At 42.8% G+C, this 20,727-nt stretch overlaps 1 protein-coding gene across 1 annotated transcript; it reads right to left on the bottom strand.

The window, feature by feature from the left end:
* Positions 1 to 246: 246 nt before the first annotated feature.
* Positions 247 to 5,078, bottom strand: HHEX (hematopoietically expressed homeobox; the record flags this gene model as incomplete). The annotated part of the gene is made up of 4 exons (XM_079705568.1): positions 247 to 459; positions 2,181 to 2,231; positions 2,429 to 2,607; positions 4,715 to 5,078. 4 exons carry the CDS (start codon positions 5,076 to 5,078, stop codon positions 247 to 249), a joined length of 807 nt encoding a protein of 268 aa, XP_079561694.1.
* Between the last annotated feature and the right edge of the window lie 15,649 nt (positions 5,079 to 20,727).

The raw sequence follows: 20,727 nt of genomic DNA, 5'->3' as shown, positions 1-20,727 counted from the left end.
GGGGCGAATTTAATCAGTGAAGAGTCCCTTTATCATACAATCTAAAATCAGTTCATAAACTATTTAAGTCAAAATTAAGGTTCCAATGTGTTTGTTATTTAGCCAGTGCACCACACATTTTAGGTTTCCAGAACACCCAAAATTGATTCCCTTTCTCATATAGTTTTCCAGTTCATCTATGGAGATTTTCTGTAGCAAATGTTATTCCAAAGCCCAGTTTTCTGAACATGCCAATGTCAGTGGTCATCATCCAGCATTAAAATAGCCTTTATCACCCTCGATGTCCACTTCCTGATCAGAATCCTCTGAAATCTCTGATTCAAGGTCTTCCTGGGAGACAGGGGAGGGCGAACATTGAGAGCTATCTAAAGCACCTTTATTCTGTTCACTGTCTTGCCTCTGGTCGCAGGAATTGTCCAAACTTTCCAGTTCTTCTTTTTTATTGTTTTGAGGGTTCTCCTGAATGAAGAGGAGGAAAATGGATATTGGTGGGATCATGAGATATGAAGAAGTGAGAGACATAAATCAAATGTCTTTTCATCTTCTACCATCTTTTTAATTTTTAGTTTATCAACTGCTCTCAGGTTTAATATTTTTATTCAGAAAATACATACTTGTGCTTCTTTCTCACTTTGGAAGAAATAAAGTTCCTGTCATATTCAGAGAAAGATTATACTCTTGCCAGATAAGAACAACCAATCACAAATATAAATGTATATGTGTTATGTCAAATGAAGGCTTAACTCCAGCCCAGACCCATGGTCTCAAGGTTCTTAAAAGTTTAGGGAGAAAAAGAAATTCGATTACTACAGATACACACTATCTTTATTCTTCAAACATTTAAGCCTTGCCAATTAACAAAGTCTTCAGACATTTAAAAAATATGAATGCTAAATAGTGAATTAAGGATAAAGTTTCAAAATTATTAGATTGAATCCTTTTTTTATGCATTTTCTGGAGTAAGTTCACAAACATATACACACATAAATATGTGTAGCAAGTTACACAATCATGGCAAAGAAAAAAATGCAGAACTGAAGAATGTTGCTAACTGGAAAGGGAGACAAATATAATTTACTTAAAATCTGGAGGAAATTTCTGGAAAATATTCCCATATTACATAGGAACCACTGTTTTTAAAGTCCCCGGTAAACTACCTTTGACCAAGAACCAAATAAGTTAGTAAATTTTTAATCCTGTTTTTGCCTAAAATGCACATAGACACTATGAGGAAATATTAGGATACACTGCTAAGGTTTTTTTTTTTTCTAAAGCAAGATTATAGAATAATAGATTTACCAAGCTTACAGCTATGTAACAAGTCACAAGGTCAGATATTGAGAGGGAATCTGAAATTTATCGCTAAATTTTAAAATGCATACTGCTTTCAATTTCCCCGCTCATTATTGTTTCAAAAATATTTCATTTATTATAAACCGTATATAGACTGGCAAATGAAAATTTCAGCATTTGTCAGATAACTTTGGAGAAAACATCCAGATTAGGACATCAAAAACAAATCTTTAGCTTTAAGTCAACAGAGCTTCTTTAAAAACTGAATTAGCCTTTACTTTTTATCACATATTGCGTAACAAGGTCATTGGAAGAAAGACTGTTAGAAAGTTTAAGCTGCCTTTCAAACAGGCTTGGATATTCTCTTACTGTTTTTATATTCATTTTAAGAGCTAGAATTAGAGGGAAAATAATTTTTTAACACTTTGATATTTAATTCTTCTAAAAAACAGTGCAAACAAGACTTAAAAGTGTTTATTTCCTTATATTTACCCTTGAGCTCTGCCTAGTTTTATTGTGGCTGTGTAAATAAAAGAAACAATTTTCTCCCAAAGATAACTGCTTAAGTCATTTACTGTCAATTACTTTATCTTTCCTGCGTTAATTAGATAAACAACATATGGGGTTTATAAAACAATTAGCTGGGAGTTTTACTAGCCAGTGTGTGAAAACCCAAGCATAATTGATATAGGAACCGCATTAGGTGCTTTTAGCATTACTGCCGCCTGAACAACTCATCCTGAATTTCAGCAGGACTATTTGCCTTTTTAATCAAGGTGAAGAGGTTAAATAGTCCCTCAAATGACTTTTGCATACAACCTGTAACAGGCCTCGCATTGAGATAACATGATAAAAATATTTCCATAGAAACAGAGCCATGTCAATACCTGTTTTAGTCTTCTCCATTTAGCGCGTCGATTCTGAAACCAGGTTTTGACCTACAGGAAAGACAGAAAGAAAACTTGCCAGGAGCCCAGAATCCCGAGGGACCTGGGGAGGAAGAGAGAAGCCGTTCAGGAGCTGCTGAGCCAACCAGCGATCCAGGCACGCCAGAGCTCCCGGTGGCTCCACTGTCTCCCTTCTGCCCCGCGACCCCCGCCCCAGGAGCCTGCCTGCGCCCCGCGAGCGAGCTCACCTGCCTCTCGCTAAGCTGCAGCATCTTGGCCAGACGCTTCCTCTCGGGCGGGGAGAGGTATTTCTGGGTCTCAAACTTCTTCTCCAGCTCGATGGTCTGGTCGTTGGAGAACCTAACCTGGCCGCCTTTCCTTTTATGCAGAGGCCTCTGCAGGAAAGGGCTCCAGAGCAGGGGTTTGCCTGCGGGCAAAAGCGACGGTTAGTGAGGGCCCTGAAGCGGCGTGGCCCACCCCGGACCTGCCTGCCCTGGGGATGACAAAGAATGGGAGGGGAGGCTACGGGACACTCAAGCAGACACATTCACGTATGCCCCCTGAGATGTGGACCCAACACCCTCCCACCAATACACATCATACCCACAGACACAGGAACATCCAAAGTCACACACCTACACGGCATGTGCACAAAGATCACACGTGTATGCTCACAGACACACACCACCATCACACCCATGGCTAGATACAATCATTTTGATCCCCAAAAGAACACCGACTCTAGGCTGAGCTTAAAATACCATGATCCGCTTTAATCAGTCGCTCTCAAAATTTATACACAACTTTTTTAGTCCAGAGGACCTGCAGGGAAGTCCTCTCCCTTGGTGAACTGCACTTTCCAAATACCCGTTAGGTTGGGGAAGAGTGGGTCTGTCACGCTAGCCAAGGCGTTGCTGCCAGGGTCCAGCGGCCTGGCTACAACGGAAGCCCTCCGGCCCAAGAGCAAGCTTCAGGGCGCGTGGAGCTTCCCATCCTGGCTGGAGGGCGCCGGGCCTCCTCTGATTTCACACCCGGCCGGTGGGGGCGGCCAGTTAGAGCCACCCCGTGGGCTATGGCAACATTTCCGTCAATGTGTTTCCTGTTGGTCTATCTCGAAAAACCCTTTGCTTCCTCCTGCACAGTCCCAGCAGTAACCCAAGGAAACCCAGGGCGCGCTCTGTGAAAACGTTTGCCCCCAGGCCCGGCCTGGCTAAGGGTCCCCCTCGGGGCCCAGAAGGCAAACAGAGCCGCACCGGGCCTGCGCCATCAAACCCTCAAGAATGGAATCAAAAACACAACATAATAACTTTTTTAAAAAAAAGAACTAAAATATAATCCCCCCCAAATCTCTCTAGCGATGAAAAAGGAAGGTGGAGAACTGAGGGGCCACACCATAATATTGATGACATTAAAATGTCAATTAATTAATATGTTAGTTGTCTCCAGGGTGCCTGCAGAAGCTGCCAATAACAGAGTAGATTTAAAACCCTGGTGGCCCAAGGCAAGGAGCCCCGTTTTATTTACCCGGGAGCACCAAGGGCCACCCGGAGCGCAGATCACGGGTGGCTTATTTCTTAGGCCACGCACTGAGGGGACAAGTCCCGCAAACTCTATACGGCCAACGTGTCCGCACTGCCCTTCCTATTCCAAAGACGTGTGGGTCAGTCCGTCCGTCTGTCTGTGGGTCTGCAGGCCTGCGCTAAATGCTTTGAAAGTTGGCAATGTTGTTTTTTCGAGATTTTGCTTACGTCAGGATTCAGACTGGGGCAAAACAGCCTCAAAAAAAAAAAAAAAAAAAAAAAAAGGGAAGCAACTGGTTATTTTAGCTGCCATAAAGTCACATCCCACACAGAGGAAATGAACAATATCAGAAAAACGGATCCCGGCTATCAGAAGTCGAGTGTTTCCTGAATTTGTCTGTATTGAGGATGTCGATAAAATAATCAGCAGCGTGCACTACTCCGGGGGAAGGGTCTGCTTCATGCAGCCAGGAAAACACTTAACAGCTTCTGAAACCAGATTTACTCCTATCGAGAACTCAAGATTTCCTGTATGAACGGAAAGGGTCAGGCTCTTTCACTGCACAAGCTTGTTGAACCAGGTCCAGCCCCGTAACCACCCCGGCCCGGCAGCTATCCCTGCCCCGCAGGGGCGGCCCGGGGTGCTTTGGCTCTCCCTTCCCAGTCCCTCCAGCTAAGGGAGCCCCACTCGGGCGACACGCGACCCCAGGACTCCTCCAGCCGCCGGCCCCAGCGGCAGCGCCCGAGGTCCAGCCCGGGCCCGCGCGCCCCGACGCCTGCAAGGTGCAGGAAAACCAATCTGAGTCATGGTGCGGGCAGACTGGGCTGCCCGCCGCCGGGGCCCGCGCCTGCCGTCCCCCGCGCGCACCCGACAGCCGCTTTTCAATCGCTTTTGCCACAACTTTCTGTTGCCTCCCCTCCGCCCCCGCCGCCTCCTGGGCGCTGCCACCTGCCGGGTGGCGCCTTTCTCGCCGCCGCCCGGGCTCGGCCCCGCCATGACCCCGGCCGCCTTACCCAGGGGGTCGTGGCGGAGCAGGGCGTGCGTGTAGTCGTTCACCGACCGCGGGAAGGGGTACAGAGGGCCCCCGAAGCCGCCGGGTCCGTAGGCGGCGGCCAGCGCGGCGGCGGAGTGGTGCGAGAAGGCGGGGTGGATCGGCGTGGGCTCGTATACCGGGGTCCGGTAGGAGGACACGAGGCTGGTGAAGGAGGAGTTGGGGGACGGCAGCGTGGGCGTGGGGGTGGGCGCGGCGGGTCCGCGACCCAGGATGTCCTCGATGTAGAAGGGCGTCGGGTGCGCTGGCTGCAGCAGCGGCGTGGGCGCGTACAGCGGCACCCCCAAGGCGCCCGCTGCCGCCGGTCCGGGGTGCGGGTACTGCATGGCTCCGCCGCGCTCCGGGCCCTCGGAGAGCTACCGCCCGCGCCGCGGCGCTACATTTATCCGCGCTCCGCGCTCCCGGCTATAGGCTCTGCCGACCGCGGGGTGGGGCCGCGCTCTCTGGCCCCTTCCTGCCGCTGGGCCCTGCGGCCAATGGCGCGGAGCCCCCGGAGCCGTCCCCCGCCCCCACCCTTGGCCCGCCCCCGCCGGCCGAGGTCCCCGCCCCCGGGACGCGCTTGCTCCCAGGCTGTTAGGACCCTGCGCCCGCCTGTACCCTCGCCGCCGACGCTCGGGGCTCCAGGCACCCTGCCCTGGGACGCCCTCGAAGGAAGCCCAGGGCCGCGTCCGTCAGGCGAGGCGCGAGGCAAGCAGCTGCCTGGAAGGCGGCCTCAAGCGGCCTTAGCCCCGGCGGCGAGGCATCTCCGCCGAAACTCGGGGGCACTGGTCCAGGCCCGGGACCGGGGAGGCGGTAGCCGGCCCAGGCAAGGGGCGACTGGACTCGGGCCCCGCAGGCGTAGATGCCCCTTGTCGGGTCGCGCCTTCGCAGGCCTGAGAGCACCCTCCGTGGTCAGCGCGCTCCCTGGAGTAACGGTAGCATTGGCTGTTGCCCCGGGCGTCTCGGGAGTGCTCGTAGCGGGAGAGAGTGCCCTGGGTTCCTGGAGCAACTCCAAGGAGAGAGATCCACGGCCCTTGCCTGCGTCCCAGCGTGGTAAGGACGATTAGACTTAAGGTGATGCGGACTCTTGCTCTCTAGCCCGTTTCATCTGTGGGCTCCGGGATTCAGCCGCTTCCCCGGGGACGCTGGCAGAAGTCCCTTCGGGCAGGAATCAAGGGAAGGCCAGGATCCTACGGCGCCAGGCAGAAGCTGTGCAGTCTTCTCTGACCCAGTGGGGGCTGCTCCCTGTCCCCTATCCCCGGGTCCTGGGGGATCGCAGCTGCGCGCAGCCCCGCTTTCCCTTTTTGCACGTGTTTGCTATTGAAGCTGTGACGCGCTACCCGGTGTGGCCTCAACTCTGTGCGGCTCCACTCGCCTACGGGGCAAGGGGGCATTTTCTTGATTGACGCCCTCCTGCGGCCGTCACACCTCGCGGTGAGCGGTTTCTGCCAAGGTCCTCCATTAATCGTGGAAATGAAAAAACGTCCCGGCTTTTTCTATTGAGAATTTTTATTTACATCTTGGGATTATTTCTCCGACTGCAGTGGGAAGGCAGTAGGAAGAGTGGGCTGGAAGCCGGATGGCCTGAGTTCAAGTTTCAGTCCGCACTTTTTTTGTTGAGCAACTACTGTGTGCCAGCAGTGAACAGAACAGATGTAGTTCCTGTCCTCGCAGTGGCAGGAAACAAATTTTAATACAGTGACTTATATATGTGCTAGGAAGGAGAAGTACGTGATAACCTGAAACCTTGTAACAAGCGGACACCACCTAGTTGGGTGAGGGAGATGTGTTAAGGAAGAGAAAGTGTTCCCCAAGGAAGTGATGTTTGAAAAATGAGTAGGTGTCTAGAAGCCTAGAGAGGAACTAACATTTCAAGTCCAGGGAATAACATGTGAGTGTCCTCAGTACAACTTTTCAAGTCACCCTCCCTGAGCTTTTCTCATCTGAAACAATTAGGGCTTAACCTAAAGGTTTCTGATCTTTTGGGGTTGGGGTCATAGGCGTCTTTCAAAATCTGACGACGTTTCAGTTAAAACGTTGGGAGAAGGTAAGAATATTTGTGCCTTTATTATACAAACTATCTCTGGAAGGATACACAAAAACCTAATAACATTGGCTGTCTGTGAAGGGAGAGGTGGAGATGGCGGGAGAATGTACTGTACACTTTGTGACTCTTTGGAGAATTGAACTGTGTGGATGTGTGACCTATTCATCGTGTAAGTAGGTCCTTGAAGCCGTGGCTGATTCTAGGTCTGGGGCAGGACATGTACAAGGTGAGCTCCAGGTATCTCGTGCCAGAAACCACAGACAGAAAACAGGAACCGGCTTGAAGGGTTTTCCATTGGCCAAATTTGGGGTAATTTAAGCATCAAAACTATGGACTATAAGAGTTCATAGTATTACTGTTCATAGTGATACTCAGAGAGAGAAAGGGATGGTAGATGGTAAGGCTGGAAGAATGCTAGCTAACAAATGTAGAAAAATTGATAAAATCAGAAAATGTATTAATTCATTCAAGAATCATCCAAAACCATCAAGTGAAACATTGTTGAGGATGAGGATTTTCACAGGGTCTCATAGTATCACCCCAATTGATTGGATCCTGGATTTTTTTTAAGCTCTAAAAGATGTTTAGGGGGATAATAGGGAAAAATTGAATAGGGATTGTATGTTAGATGACATTATTATATTAATGTTCATTGTTTTAGGTGTGATATTGGTATTGTGGGTAAAATGTTCTTATTCTGGGAGGTACAAGCTAAGGTATTTGGGTGTGAAGGGTCATGAAATCTGCAACTTACTTTCAAATTGATACACATACACAAATATATACATATATGTATATGTATGTACACGAAGAGGGAGATAAACAAAATTAGAAAATTTATTTATTTGTGAATTTAAGTGAAGAGTATACAGATGTTCATTGTACTAGTTTCACCTTCTCTGTAGGTTTGAAATTTTTTAATATAAAAACTTTAAAAATAAGTATGAATCTATATGTTAAAAAATAAAAACACTTTCGGTTTTTTTAAAAGCTAAAAATTATTTGAATTATTTGTTAAGTCTGCATACAAGTTCAGGTAGTGCATTCCTCCTGGAAACCATCTGTGGAGGGCCATTTGCGAATCATCGGTCTCTCTGGGGTCTGGTCTGATGTCGTGCCCCGTCCACCAGCCATAATTCTCCTCACATGGCCTGATGGAGAATTCAGGAAGGTGCTGGGAGACTGCAAGTGAAGGGTATTCTTCTGTGTATCAAGGACAGAGACGGGATTTGGGGACAAAGAAAGGACAGTTGTTATGTTAAAGGACTTCAGAAGTTATGTCTGTTTTAAACTAAGCAGGTAACTGTGATTATTATTTTCTCACAAAATGTTTCTCCCTCATCTTCTTCTCCTTTTTCCTGCCCCTTCTACCTAGCAAGTAATTGAGATGATTACTCCAACTCATTTAATGCCCTTACGGTAAATCACTGGCCAGCCTTCATTCCCCATCTTCATAAATAGTATGAGTTTATAGTCTATTCTGTGCATGACTCGGCCACCAGCCAAAAAGATCTAAGTCTACAAACATTCCAAAAGTATATATTAAAATACTAGAGAAATAATCAATATAGGAAAAGGAAGCATCATTCCTTTCTTTGATTTAGGCCCATCACCTCACAAACCCTGTGTGGTGATGGGGATCTTATAAGGCATTGGTATAACATTCCAACTCAGCTACATAATCCTAACCAGCAAATTGAAGCACTTAATTCTGTTAAGCTATATAACACAACCTCTTCTAAATCCAATCGTCAGATCCATGTTCATTTCGCTGTAGTTAAAAAAAATTACAACCACATTTGTGAAGGTCGCATTCATTGAACTACATAATTTTTAATGTCACTTGTGTAGGTTTTATAGTTTGTTTTATTGTTTTCAAAGTCATCTGGGGCTCTAAAAGGACTAGATTTTCCCAAAGTTGTCCTTAAAATTTTTTTTCACCCAGTCAGAACTAATAAAACAAAACTGTTGTAGCTATTTAATTCAGAATCTCTTGGAGTTTCAATATTTTTTCTCTGCGGGGTACTAAAACCAATAAAGCTACATGAGATTTTAATTATATTCTGAATTAAAGAAGACTCTCTTTAAAAATTTGGCACCATTTATTTTAGTCACTACTATTGTGCAAGATACCAAACTTTGTAAGAAGAGAATGTGGCTCTCACCTCTAGTTTATCTAGTAGGAGTTTAGGTAAATTTTTTGCAACTTATTTTCAGTAATTAAATGTACATAGAAGTAAAACTTCAAATGAGCTATAGCTTGAGAGCATGAATTGATTTTATTATAACATTTAATTCTATTTCACTGTATTGTATTTTATTTAAAATTTGACAAAATCTAATTCATTAGTGTTTTAGGGTTTTATTAACTTACAAGATGCTACTGTGATCAAAAGAAATATCTTGTCCATGTCATGAATGGGATCAGAGCTCTGGAAAACACAGGCAGTAGTCATCATGATGTTGCTTCAGCGGTGTTCACATTTTACATACTGTAATGTACTTTACATAACACTGTAATGTGGGTAAATTTTAGCAACCACTGAGCTTTGGGTGGAGCTTATGATATTTATTTGCTCAATTTAAAAAAGTGATGAAGAACTCAATAAAAAAAGACAGAGAACCCTATTTTTTAAATGAGCAAAAGATCTGAATAGACATTTCTCCAGAGAAGATACACAAATGGTCAATAAGCATGTGAAAAAATGTTCAATACCATTAGACATCAGGGAAACGAAAATCAAAACCGTAAGTAGATACCACTTTATGCCTCCTAGGATAGCTATAATAATTTCTTTTTAAAAAAACAAAATAGGGACTTCCATGGCGGCCCAGTTGTTGGGTCTCTGCACTTCCACTGCAGGGGGGACAGGTTCAATCCCTGGTCGGTAAACTAAGATCCCACATTCTGTGCAGTGTGGCCAAAAAGAAAACAAAAAAAGAAAAGAATGACTCTAAACGGGAATTCCCTGGTGGTCCAGTGGTGAGGGCTCCACAGCCAACAATAAATAAAAAAACAAAATAATGAATGTTGGTAAGAATGTGTAGATTTAGAACCCTTGTACATTGCTGGTGGCAATGTAAAATGAAGCAGCTGCTTTGGAAAACACTCTGGCAGTTCCTAAAAAGGTTAAACATAGAGTTACCATATGACCCAGTAATTCCACTCCTAGGTATATACCCAAGAAATGAAAACATTTATCCATACAAAAACTTGTACACAAATGTTCATAGTAGAATTATTCATGATAGCCAAAAAGTGGAGACAGTTCGAATGTCCATTCACTGATAAATGAATAAATAAAATGTACATCCAAGCAATGGAATATTATTTGGTAATAAAAAGGTATGAAGTACTGACACGTGCTACAACATAGGTGAACTTAAACATTTTGCTAAGTGAGAGAAGCCAGACACAAAAGGCCACATATTAGATGATTCCATTGATATGAAATGTCCAAAAAAGGCAAATCTATAGAGATAGAAAGTAGATTAGTGGTTGCCTAGGGCTAAGGAAGTTGGGGATAAATGAAGGGTGGACTGCTAATGGGTACAGAGTTTCTTTTTGAGGTAATGAAAATGTTCTAGAAGTTATTGTAGTGATGGTTACACAACTTTGAGAGTATCCAGAAAAGAAAAATGTTTAATGGGTGAATTATATGGTGTGAATTATATCTAAGTAGAGCTGTTATGTTATTTTTTTAATGATGAAAGGACGTCACATGAATAATAATTTTAACAAAGGCTACAATGTCAGAAGTGATATTTTGACATGTAATCCAAATCTGTGGATATTCCTCTAAGCTCCCAGGCAACAATCCTTGAGAAAGAACCAGAAATGATGAACCAGGACTCTTGCTGTCTGGACCATGGGCCCTTTCTATTCAGCACACCAACCTACTTCCCTGGATCCTGTGTTCCTTCATTTGCATTTTTTCACCAGGCAGGTGTCCTTCTTTCTAATCACCCCCTAGAAAGGAGAGGAAGAAGAAGTTTATTACCAAGGAACTGAATGTCCGAAGAAAAATTTAAAGCCAGTTTAGATTCTGGTCCTGATTTTTAAATTTTCATGAAATCATTTGAGATCTTATGGGCATAAAATTCCCCTGTCCTTAACTCTAAGGAGCACTCTAAAGATTCTATTCTAAAAACATGGTTACGAAGGGGGAAAGGGGCGGAGGGAATGAACTGGGATTGACATACACACGCCACTATATATAAAATAGATAACTAATAAGAACCTACTCTATAGCACAGGGAACTCTACTCAGTACTCTGTAATGACCTATATGGGAAAAGAATCTAAAAAAAGTGGATATATGTATATGTATAATTGATTCACTTTACAATACAGCAGAAACTAACAACATTTTAAAGCAACTCTACTCCAATAAAAATGTTTAAAAAATAGTTTAGCTGGCAAAAAAAAAAGATTCGATTCTGAGAAAAGGAAAAGGCAACAAATGTCATGATGCCCCAACCACAAAGAAGTCGCAGGTCTTATTCAGCAGGACTGTGGGGGTCATAAAGAAATCTTCAGAGAGGTAGAGGGGAAACATTCTGGAAATCCTAACTTTGGGAATCAATAAGAGCTGGAGATGATCACCTCCTAGAAAACTGAGTGAAGTGCTTCATGGTAAAGACACTGTGAGCTGCCTACAGGAACCCACTCTCTTGCTTGGCAATGACCTCAGATAAAACATAATCTGGCTTCCCGAGGACACATTTTTCCCCCAGCTGTGAAATGGGCCTGAAATACTGAATTGTTTCAGATAACTCACCAAAGATGTCTGAGACTATCAGGAGAGGTGGGGATATTGATCATGCCAATGTTTGACCTAAAAGGTAAATTCCTACCTGAAGTTATAGGTCCCAAGAAACTGATAACATCAGTTGCTTAGAAGGAAACTGCATGGTGGCACAGATGTAGGGGAGGGGAGTGTGCATGAGATGGGAAGTGGCTTTATGCTGTATACCCTTTTGTACTTTTTGAGTTTTGAACACTGTTCCTGAAACAGTGTCTGGCATGTAGTAGGTGCTCAATAGATATTTTTGAAAGGGTGAATGGAGTCAAACAAATGTGATTTTTGGCTGTAGAGCAGAGATTGGCACAACATTGTAAATCAGCTCTACTTCAATTAAAAAAATGTGATTTCTAATGCTAGCTCCACCATTTTTATTGCAAGCTTTGATTAGTTTCTTAACCATCTGGAGCTCCAGTTTCCTCAAAAGTAGTATAGGGATTGTGATAATGTCTCTCTCATAATACTGTTATGAGGATTAAATGAGTTATTGCACGTAAATCACTGGCATACACTAAACAGTCGATAAACAGTAGTTGCTGTGATGATCACAATGTTGATGATGATGATGATGATGATGACAACTACAGCGATGACAACTACATCAATGACAGTGGAAGAGAAGCGGACCAGAAGGATCTACTAATTCTTTTATGAAAATAGAGCATTGCTCTAGTAAATATTGCTTGAAATAAATGTGCATCATCTGGATTTGGGGATCTTTTATTACAGGGAGGTTTTTCAATTAGAAATGTACTTGAGGTCTATTATACTGTAGAGGATATAAAGATTAATAAGAAAAGGTCCCTGCCCTCAAGGAGCTTTGTTGTAATATTATGGGTGAATGAATCTCATAAAAACAAACTCTAGACTATCTGATTGCTACTGTTGTTGTAGTGAATTAATTAAAATGAACACACCGCATGAAGATCCAAGAGCTGGAAAGTTCAATGAAGCTAATACTCAAGATTCTGCAGTTATAACAGTTCTTAGTGTAGCAATGAACCAGATATCACATGGATGACACTCTGATCTTCTTCCCTCTTCTTTGCTTAGCATCTGGGCTTTTTGTATACTGTTTTTATATATGCATAGATATGAAAGGTAGTATTACCCACTGGTTAAAAGCATGGACCTTTCTCTGACATTTCCTAACTCTATGACCTTGGCAAAGCATTTACTTTTTCTCGGCCTATGTTTTTTATTTTAGCCTAAAAAAAAAAAAGCTAATAATCACACCTATATTATACAGTTGTGAGGATTAAATGTACCACTGCCTTTAAAATTTTTAGCAATGTACCTGACCCGGTAAGTTCTTAACTTCCTTCTATTTGAAAGGAGTAGAATAAGTTTTGCTTGGTGGCAAGCAATAAGCTATAAAGAAATTAGTTTAGCCAGTCTTTCCTTCTCCCAAGTTGAAAGGCAAACAATTTTTGGTTGTTTGACTTTTTAACCTCCTAAATTATACAAAATAGTATTTGCATGGCTTATGTTGAAGGAAAACAAAATTGATAAAAGGAGCGGCGCTGTACATTTCCTACATCTTTGCTAGTTTAGGGAAGATGGTTCTGATTTCTTTCTCCTTCTGAGTTCATGACCTTGATTATTAGTCCCTCCAGCCACTCAGCCACTGAAGCTAAAAAGAGAACAGCCGTGTTTAAGATGGGGAAGAGGGAAGCAGAGAGAAGGGAGATTGAATAGTTGAAGTGGGAGTAGTGGAAAAGAGGAAAAGAGAAGATGACTGCCCAGGTTGATTTGAGGGACTGAACTTAATAGCATATAGTCCCCAAGACTGGAGAAGCCTAATGGTTCCTGAAGAGCAGGAGCTGTGTCTTAGTCACCCCTGTCCTCCACCAGCACCCAGCACTGTCCCTGACATCAAGATGGCATCATCAAATGTGGGTCACTGAGTGTCACCCCAGTACTTCTAGGAGAAAGAGCAGGATTATATAGGTTGAAAGACCAACCCTGAGTACAAAAGGGGCTTGCTGGGTTTCTAGGGAGAACGAGCCATTCTGTTTTTCTGAATGAGAAGGTGAACATCTGGATGGAGCAGAATATTTAAGAAGTCTCAGAGGGAATGAGGACAAGGAATATGGACAAGAGCAGCAGTCACAGGGGCAGTTGCTGTGGTGACAGCAGCTCCTAAACCGGGTGGCTCATGGCGCTGAGCCAGTGTGTGAGGCCCTCCTCTTTTGTGATCATCAGGAGCGATGACTGTGGAAGCAGAGCAGGAGGACGTTACACATGGAGTTCCAGCCTTCGAGCTGATGGAAAACTAGCCACACAATGAATGTAGACTCATTACTTTCCACCTTATTAACCCTCTAAGGCTGGAAACCCCAGAAACTTTTGCTCCCTTTTTGTAATCCAGCAGATAGGTGACAACTCCATGTTATAAATGAGGAAACAGGCCCAGAGAAGTTAAACAACTTGTCCAAAGGCACAGAGCAAATAAATAGCAAAGCAAGGGTTTAATCTTGGACATGATTCTTGAACAAGATCTTTCTGTGGTGCCATAAAGCCGTGCTATTGGTTAAGCAATTCTAAGAGGTGCAAGTACTGTTTATAAACAAGAAGGCCATACCTATCACTTTATTCCTTGCGTATGCACCCATTCCTGTGTATTCTGGGACATTAAAGTGAAAAACAGGAAGTCTCCATGAAAGAAAAAAAATGGAGAGCAAAGGTTTTTTTTTGGTTTTTTTGGCCATGCAGTGTAGCATGCAGGATCTTTGTTCCGCGACCAGGGATCGAACCCGTGCCCTCTGCAGTGGAAGTGTGGGGTCTTAGCCCCTGGACTGCCAGGGAAGTCTCTTTATTAATCTAAATGTATAAGCAAGCATATATTGTCTATTATGATCAGGTACATAAGTACATACATATATAGATGCAGTGTATACAAAATTATTAATCAGCACCATGCTCAAAATAAATTAGATTTCTACCACATTTTATTTTTAAAATTATAATAATTGTACTAGGTTATTTTTTTTTAATTTTTAAATTTTATTTATTTTTTTATACAACAGGTTTCATTAGTCATCAATTTTATACACATCAGTGTATACATGTCAATCCCAATAGCCCAATTCAGCACACCACCATCCCCGCCCCCCAGCAGCTTTACCCCCTTGGTGTCCATACGTTTGTTCTCTACATCTGTGTCTCAATTCTGCCCTGCAAACCACTTCATCTGTACCATTTTTCTAGGTTCCACATATATGCGTTAATATACGATATTTGTTTTTCTCTTTCTGACTTATTTCACTCTGTATGACAGTCTCTAGATCCATCAACGTCACCACAAATGACCCAATTTCGTTCCTTTTTATGGCTGAGTAATATTCCCTTGTATATATGTACCACAACTTCTTTATCCATTCGTCTGTCGATGAGCATTTAGGTTGCTTCCATGACCTGGCTATTGTAAATAGTGCTGCAATGAACATTGGGGTGCATGTGTCTTTTTGAATTATGGGTTTCTCTGTGTATATGCCCAGTAGTGGAATTGCTGGATCATATGGTAATTCTATTTTTAGTTATTTAAGGAACTTCCATACTGTTCTCCATAGTGGCTGTATCAATTTACACTCCCACCAACAGTGCAAGAGGGTTCCCTTTTCTCCACACCCTCTCCAGCATTTGTTGTTTGTAGATTTTCTGATGATACCCATTCTAACTGGTGTGAGGTGATACCTCATTGTAGTTTTGATTTGCATTTCTCTAATAATTAGTGATGTTGAGCAGCTTTTCATGTGCTTCTTGGCCATCTGTATGTCTTCTTTGGAGAAATGTCTATTTAGGTCTTCTGCCCATTTTTGGATTGGGTTGTTTGTTTCTTTAATATTGAGCTGCATGAGCTGTTTATATATTTTGGAGATTAATCCTTCGTTGATTCATTTGCAAATATTTTCTCCCATTCTGAGGGTTGTCTTTTCCTCTTGTTTATGGTTTCCTTTGCTGTGCAAAAGCTTTGAAGTTTCATGAGGTCCCATTTCTTTATTTTTGTTTTTATTTCCATTACTCTAGGAGGTGGATCAAAAAAGATCTTGCTGTGATTTATGTCAGAGTATTCTTCCTATGCTTTCCTCTATGAGTTTTATAGTGTCCGGTCTTACATTTAGGTCTCAAATCCATTTTGAGTTTATTTTTGTGTATGGTGTTAGGGAATGTTCTAATTTCATTCTTTTACATGTAGCTGTCCAGTTTTCCCAGCACCACTTATTGAAGAGACTGTCTTTTCTCCATTGTATATCCTTGCCTCCTTTGTCGTAGATTAGTTGAACATAGGTGCGTGGGTTTATCTCTGGGCTTTCTATCCCGTTCCATTGATCTATATTTCTGGTTTTGTGCCAGTACCATATTGTCTTGATTCCTGTAGCTTTGTAGTGTAGTCTGAAGTCAGGGAGTCTGATTCCTCCAGCTCCTTCTTTTTCCCTCAAGACTGCTTTTGCTATCCGGGGTCTGTTGTGTCTCCATACAAATTTTAAGATTTTTTGTTCTAGTTCTGTAAAAAATGCCATTGGTAATTTGATTGGAATTGCATTACATCTGTAAATTGCTTTGGGTAGTATAGTCATTTTCACAGTATTGATTTTTCCAGTCCAAGAACATGGTATATCTCTCCATCTTGTTTGTGTCATCTTTAATTTCTTTCATCAGTGTCTTATAGTTTTCTGCATACAGGTCTTTTGTCTCCCTAGGTAGGTTTATTCCTAGGTATTTTATTCTTTTTGTTGCAATGGTAAATGGGAGTGTTTCCTTAATTTCTCTTTCAGATTTTTCGTCATTAGTGTATAGGAATGCAAGAGATTTCTGTGCATTAATTTTGTATCCTGCTACTTTACCAAATTCATTGATTAGCTCTAGTAGTTTTCTGGTGGCATCTTTAGGATTCTCTATGTATAGTACCATGTCATCTGCAAACAGTGGCAGTTTTACTTCTTCTTTCCAATTTGTATTCCTTTTATTTCTTTTTCTTCTCTGATTGCCATGGCTAGGACTTCCAAAACTATGATGAATAATAGTGGTGAGAGTGGACTTCCTTGCCTTGTTCCTGATCTTAGAGGAAATGCTTTCAGTTTTTCACCATTGAGAATGATGTTTGTGGTGGGTTTGTCATATATGGCCTCTATTATGTTGAGGTAGGTTCCCTCTATGCCCACTTTCTGGAGAGTTTTTATCATAAACAGGTGTTGAATTTTGTCAAAAGCTTTTTTCTGCATCTATTGAGATGACCATATGGTTTTTATTCTTCAATTTGTTAATATGGTGTATCACATTGATTGGTTTGCATCCCTTGAAGAATGAAGGATCCTTGCATCCCTGGGATAAACCCCACTTGATCATGGTGTATGATCCTTTTAATGTGTTGTTGGATTCTGTTTGCTAGTATTTTGTTGAGGATTTTTGCATCTATATTCATCAGTGATATTGGTCTGTAATTTTCTTTTTTTGTAGTATCTTTGTCTGGTTTTGGTATTAGGGTAATGGCCTCATAGAATAAGTTTGGGAATGTTCCTCCCTCTGCAATTTTTTGGAAGAGTTTGAGAAGGATGGGTGTTAGCTTTTCTCTAAATGTTTGATAGAATTCACCTGTGATGCCATCTGGTCCTGGACTTTTTTTTTTTTTTTTTTTAATTTATTTTGGCTGTGTTGGGTCTTCATTTCTGTGCGAGGGTTTTCTCTAGTTGTGGCAAGCGGGGGCCACTCTTCATCGCGGTGCACGGGCCTCTCACTATCGTGGCCTCTCTCGTTGCGGAGCACAGGCTCCAGACGCGCAGGCTCAGTAGTAGTGGCTCACGGGCCCAGTCACTCCGCGGCATGCGGGATCCTCCCAGACCAGGGCTCGAACCCGCGTCCCCTGCATTAGCAGGCAGACTCTCAACCACTGCGCCACCAGGGAAGCCCCTGGTCCTGGACTTTTGCTTGTTGGAAGATTTTTTTTTTTTTTTTTTTTTTTTTTGCAGTACGCGGGCCTCTCACTGTTGTGGCCTCTCCCGTTGCAGAGCACAGGCTCCGGACGTGCAGGCTCAGGGCCCAGCCGCTCCGCGGCATGTGGGATCCTCCCGGACCGGGGCACGAACCCGCGTCCCCTGCATCGGCAGGCGGACTCTCAACCACTGCGCCACCAGGGAAGCCCTTGTTGGAAGATTTTTAATCACAGTTTCAATTTCATTACTTGTGGTTTGTCTGTTCATATTTTCTATTTCTTCCTGGTTCAGTCTTGGAAGGCTATACCTTCCTAAGAATTTGTCCATTTCTTCCAAGTTGTCCATTTTATTGGCACAGAGTTGCTTGTAGTAGTCTCAGGATGCTTTGTATTTCTGCGGTGTCTGTTGTAACTTCTCCTTTTTCATTTCTAATTTTATTGATTTGAGTCTTCTCCCTCTTTTTCTTGATGAGTCTGGCTAGTGTTTTATCAATTTTGTTTACCTTCTCAAAGAACCAGCTTTTAGTTTTATTGATCTTTGCTATTGTTTTCTTTGTTTCTGTTGCATTTATTTCTGCTCTGATCTTTATGATTTCTTTCCTTCTGCTAACTTTGGGTTTTGTTTGTTGTTCTTTTTCTAGGGCCTTTAGGTGTAAGGTTAGATTGTTTATTTGAGATTTTACTTGTTTCTTGAGGTAGGCATGTATACCTATAAACTTCCCTCTTAGAACTGCTTTTGCTGCATCCCATAGGTTTTGGATCATCGTGTTTTCATTGTCATTTGTCTCTAGGTATTTTTTGATTTCCTCTTTGATTTCTTCAGTGATCTCTTGGTTATTTAGTAACGTATTGTTTAGCCTCCCTGTGTTTTTGTTTTTTATGTTTTTTTTCCCTGTAATTCATTTCTAATCTCATAGCATTGTGGTCAGAAAAGATGCTTGATTTCAATTTTCTTAAATTTACTGAGGCTTGATTTGTGACCCAAGATGTGACCTATTCTGGAGAACGTTCCATGCGCACCTGAGAAGTGTAATCTGTTTTTGGATGGAATGTCCTATAAATATCAATTAAATCTATCTGGTCTATTGTGTCATTAAAAGCTTCTGTTTCCTTATTTATTTTCATTTTGGATGATCCGTCCATTGATGTAAGTGAGGTGTTAATGTCCCCCACTATTATTGTGTTACTGTCAATTTCCTCTTTTATAGCTGTTAGCAGTTGCCTTATGTATTGAGGTGCTCCTATGTGGGGTGCATATATAATTATAATTGTTATATCTAATTCTTGGATTGATACCTTGATCATTATGTAGTGTCCTTCCTTGTCTCCTGTAACATTCTTTATTTTAAAATCTATTTTATCTGATATGAGTATTGCTACTCCAGCTTTCTTTTGATTTCCATTTGCATGGAATATCTTTTTCCATCCCTTCACTTTCAGTCAGTATCTTTTTCTGGTTTTGGCATCGGGGTGATGGTGGCCTCATAGAATGAGTTTGGGAGCTCACGCCAAGGAGTGCTTCCCAGAACTTCTGCTGCCAGTGTCCTTGTCCCCACGGTGAGCCACAGCCACACCTCGCCTCTGCAGGAGACCCTCCAACACTAGCAGGTAGGTCTGGTTCAGTCTCCTCTGGGGTCACTGCTGCTTTCCGTGGGTCCCGATGTGCACACTACTTTGTGTGTGCCCTCCAATTGTGGGGTCTCTGTTTTCCCCAGTCCTCTCAAAGTCCTGCAATCAAATCCCACTAGCCTTCAAAGTCTGATTCTCTAGGAATTCCTCCTCCTGTTGCTGGATCCCCAGGTTGGGAAGCCTGACGTGGGGCTCAGAACCTTCACTCCAGTGGGTGGACTTCTGTGGTATAAGTGTTCTCCAGTCTGTGAGTCACCCACCCAGCAGTTATGGGATTTTATTTTACTGTGATTGCGCCCCTCCTACTGTCTCATTGTGGCTTCTCCTTTGTCTTTGGATGTGGGTATCTTTTTTGGTGAGTTCCAGTGTCTTCCTGTCAATGATTGTCCAGCAGCTAACTGTGATTCTGGTGTTCTCACAAGAGGGAGTGAGAGCTCATCCTTCTACTCCGCCATATTGGTTCAGGGCCTTGCAGGCTGAAGCGTAAGGAGGGGCTGAATTTCCTAAAGCACAGGCTGGTGGAGGCTCTTTGGGCTGAGCAGGAGCTGGAGCTGGAGCTGCAGCCAGAGTGGGAGCTGGATCCCGCGCTGGAGACTGTAGCCAGGGCGAGAATATCTGTTTCTGGTGTTGCAGCTGCCCGGGAACTTCTCCGAATTTGCACTAGGTTATTTCAAACTCCATAAATTAAAACTGTTTTGATTACATTTTAATCATCCAATATTGTATTTTAAATAAGTCAAAGACACTTTTTCATATAAAGGATAGAAAATAAGCCCATTATTTATGTTTATAGAAACTTCAAGCAAGTATTATTAGGTTCATGAATTCATGGTCTATTCCCATTGATAAAAAGAAAAATCAGAGTGATTCTAAAAGTGTAGCCTGATTTTGTTTTTGCTCTTCTAATTCTGAGTTATCCAACCAAGTGATTTATAATTCAGTGAGAAAGTAACAACAGCCATTTAAAATAATATTTTTAATAAAATATCTACGAAATGGTTTTTACCAGTTTCTCTTCTTTCTCTTCCTCTTTGGGGGAAAAAGTACCAAGTGAGATCTGCCACTGATGCTTCTATTGAACCAAAGCCACTTGCTCCAGCATATAATTTGCCACGCAAGGTACAGTAGCAAGGTTTTCAATTTCCTTCAAAACAAAAGCTCTTCAGTACGGAGATTAGGTTAAACCTAACAGGATATCAGATCAAATTCTTTTTTTTTGGCTGCATTGGGTCTTCGTTTCTGCACATGGGCTTTCTCTAGTTGCGGTGAGGGGGTGCTACTCTTCGTTGCAGCGCACAGACTTCTCATTGCGGTGGCTTCTCTTGTTGCAGAGCATGAGCTCTAGGCACGCAGCCTTCAGTAGTTGTAGTACACGGGCTCAGTAGTTGTGGCTTGAGGGCTCTAGAGCACAGGCTAAGTAGTTGTGGCTCACAGGCTTAGTTGCTCCGTGGCATTTGGGAACTTCCTGGACCAGGGATCAAACCCGTGTCCCCTGCATTGGCAGGCAAATTCTTAACCAGGGAAGTCCCAGATCAAATTCTTATATGCTCAGGACTTTTCAAGTACACATTGGGGAAGTATCT

This window comes from Hyperoodon ampullatus (genome assembly GCF_949752795.1).
Source record: "Hyperoodon ampullatus genome assembly, chromosome: 1".
NCBI lineage: Eukaryota > Metazoa > Chordata > Mammalia > Artiodactyla > Ziphiidae > Hyperoodon > Hyperoodon ampullatus.
The sequence above is the reverse complement of the archived record's forward strand: the minus strand, read 5'-3'. Positions and strand labels throughout refer to the sequence as shown.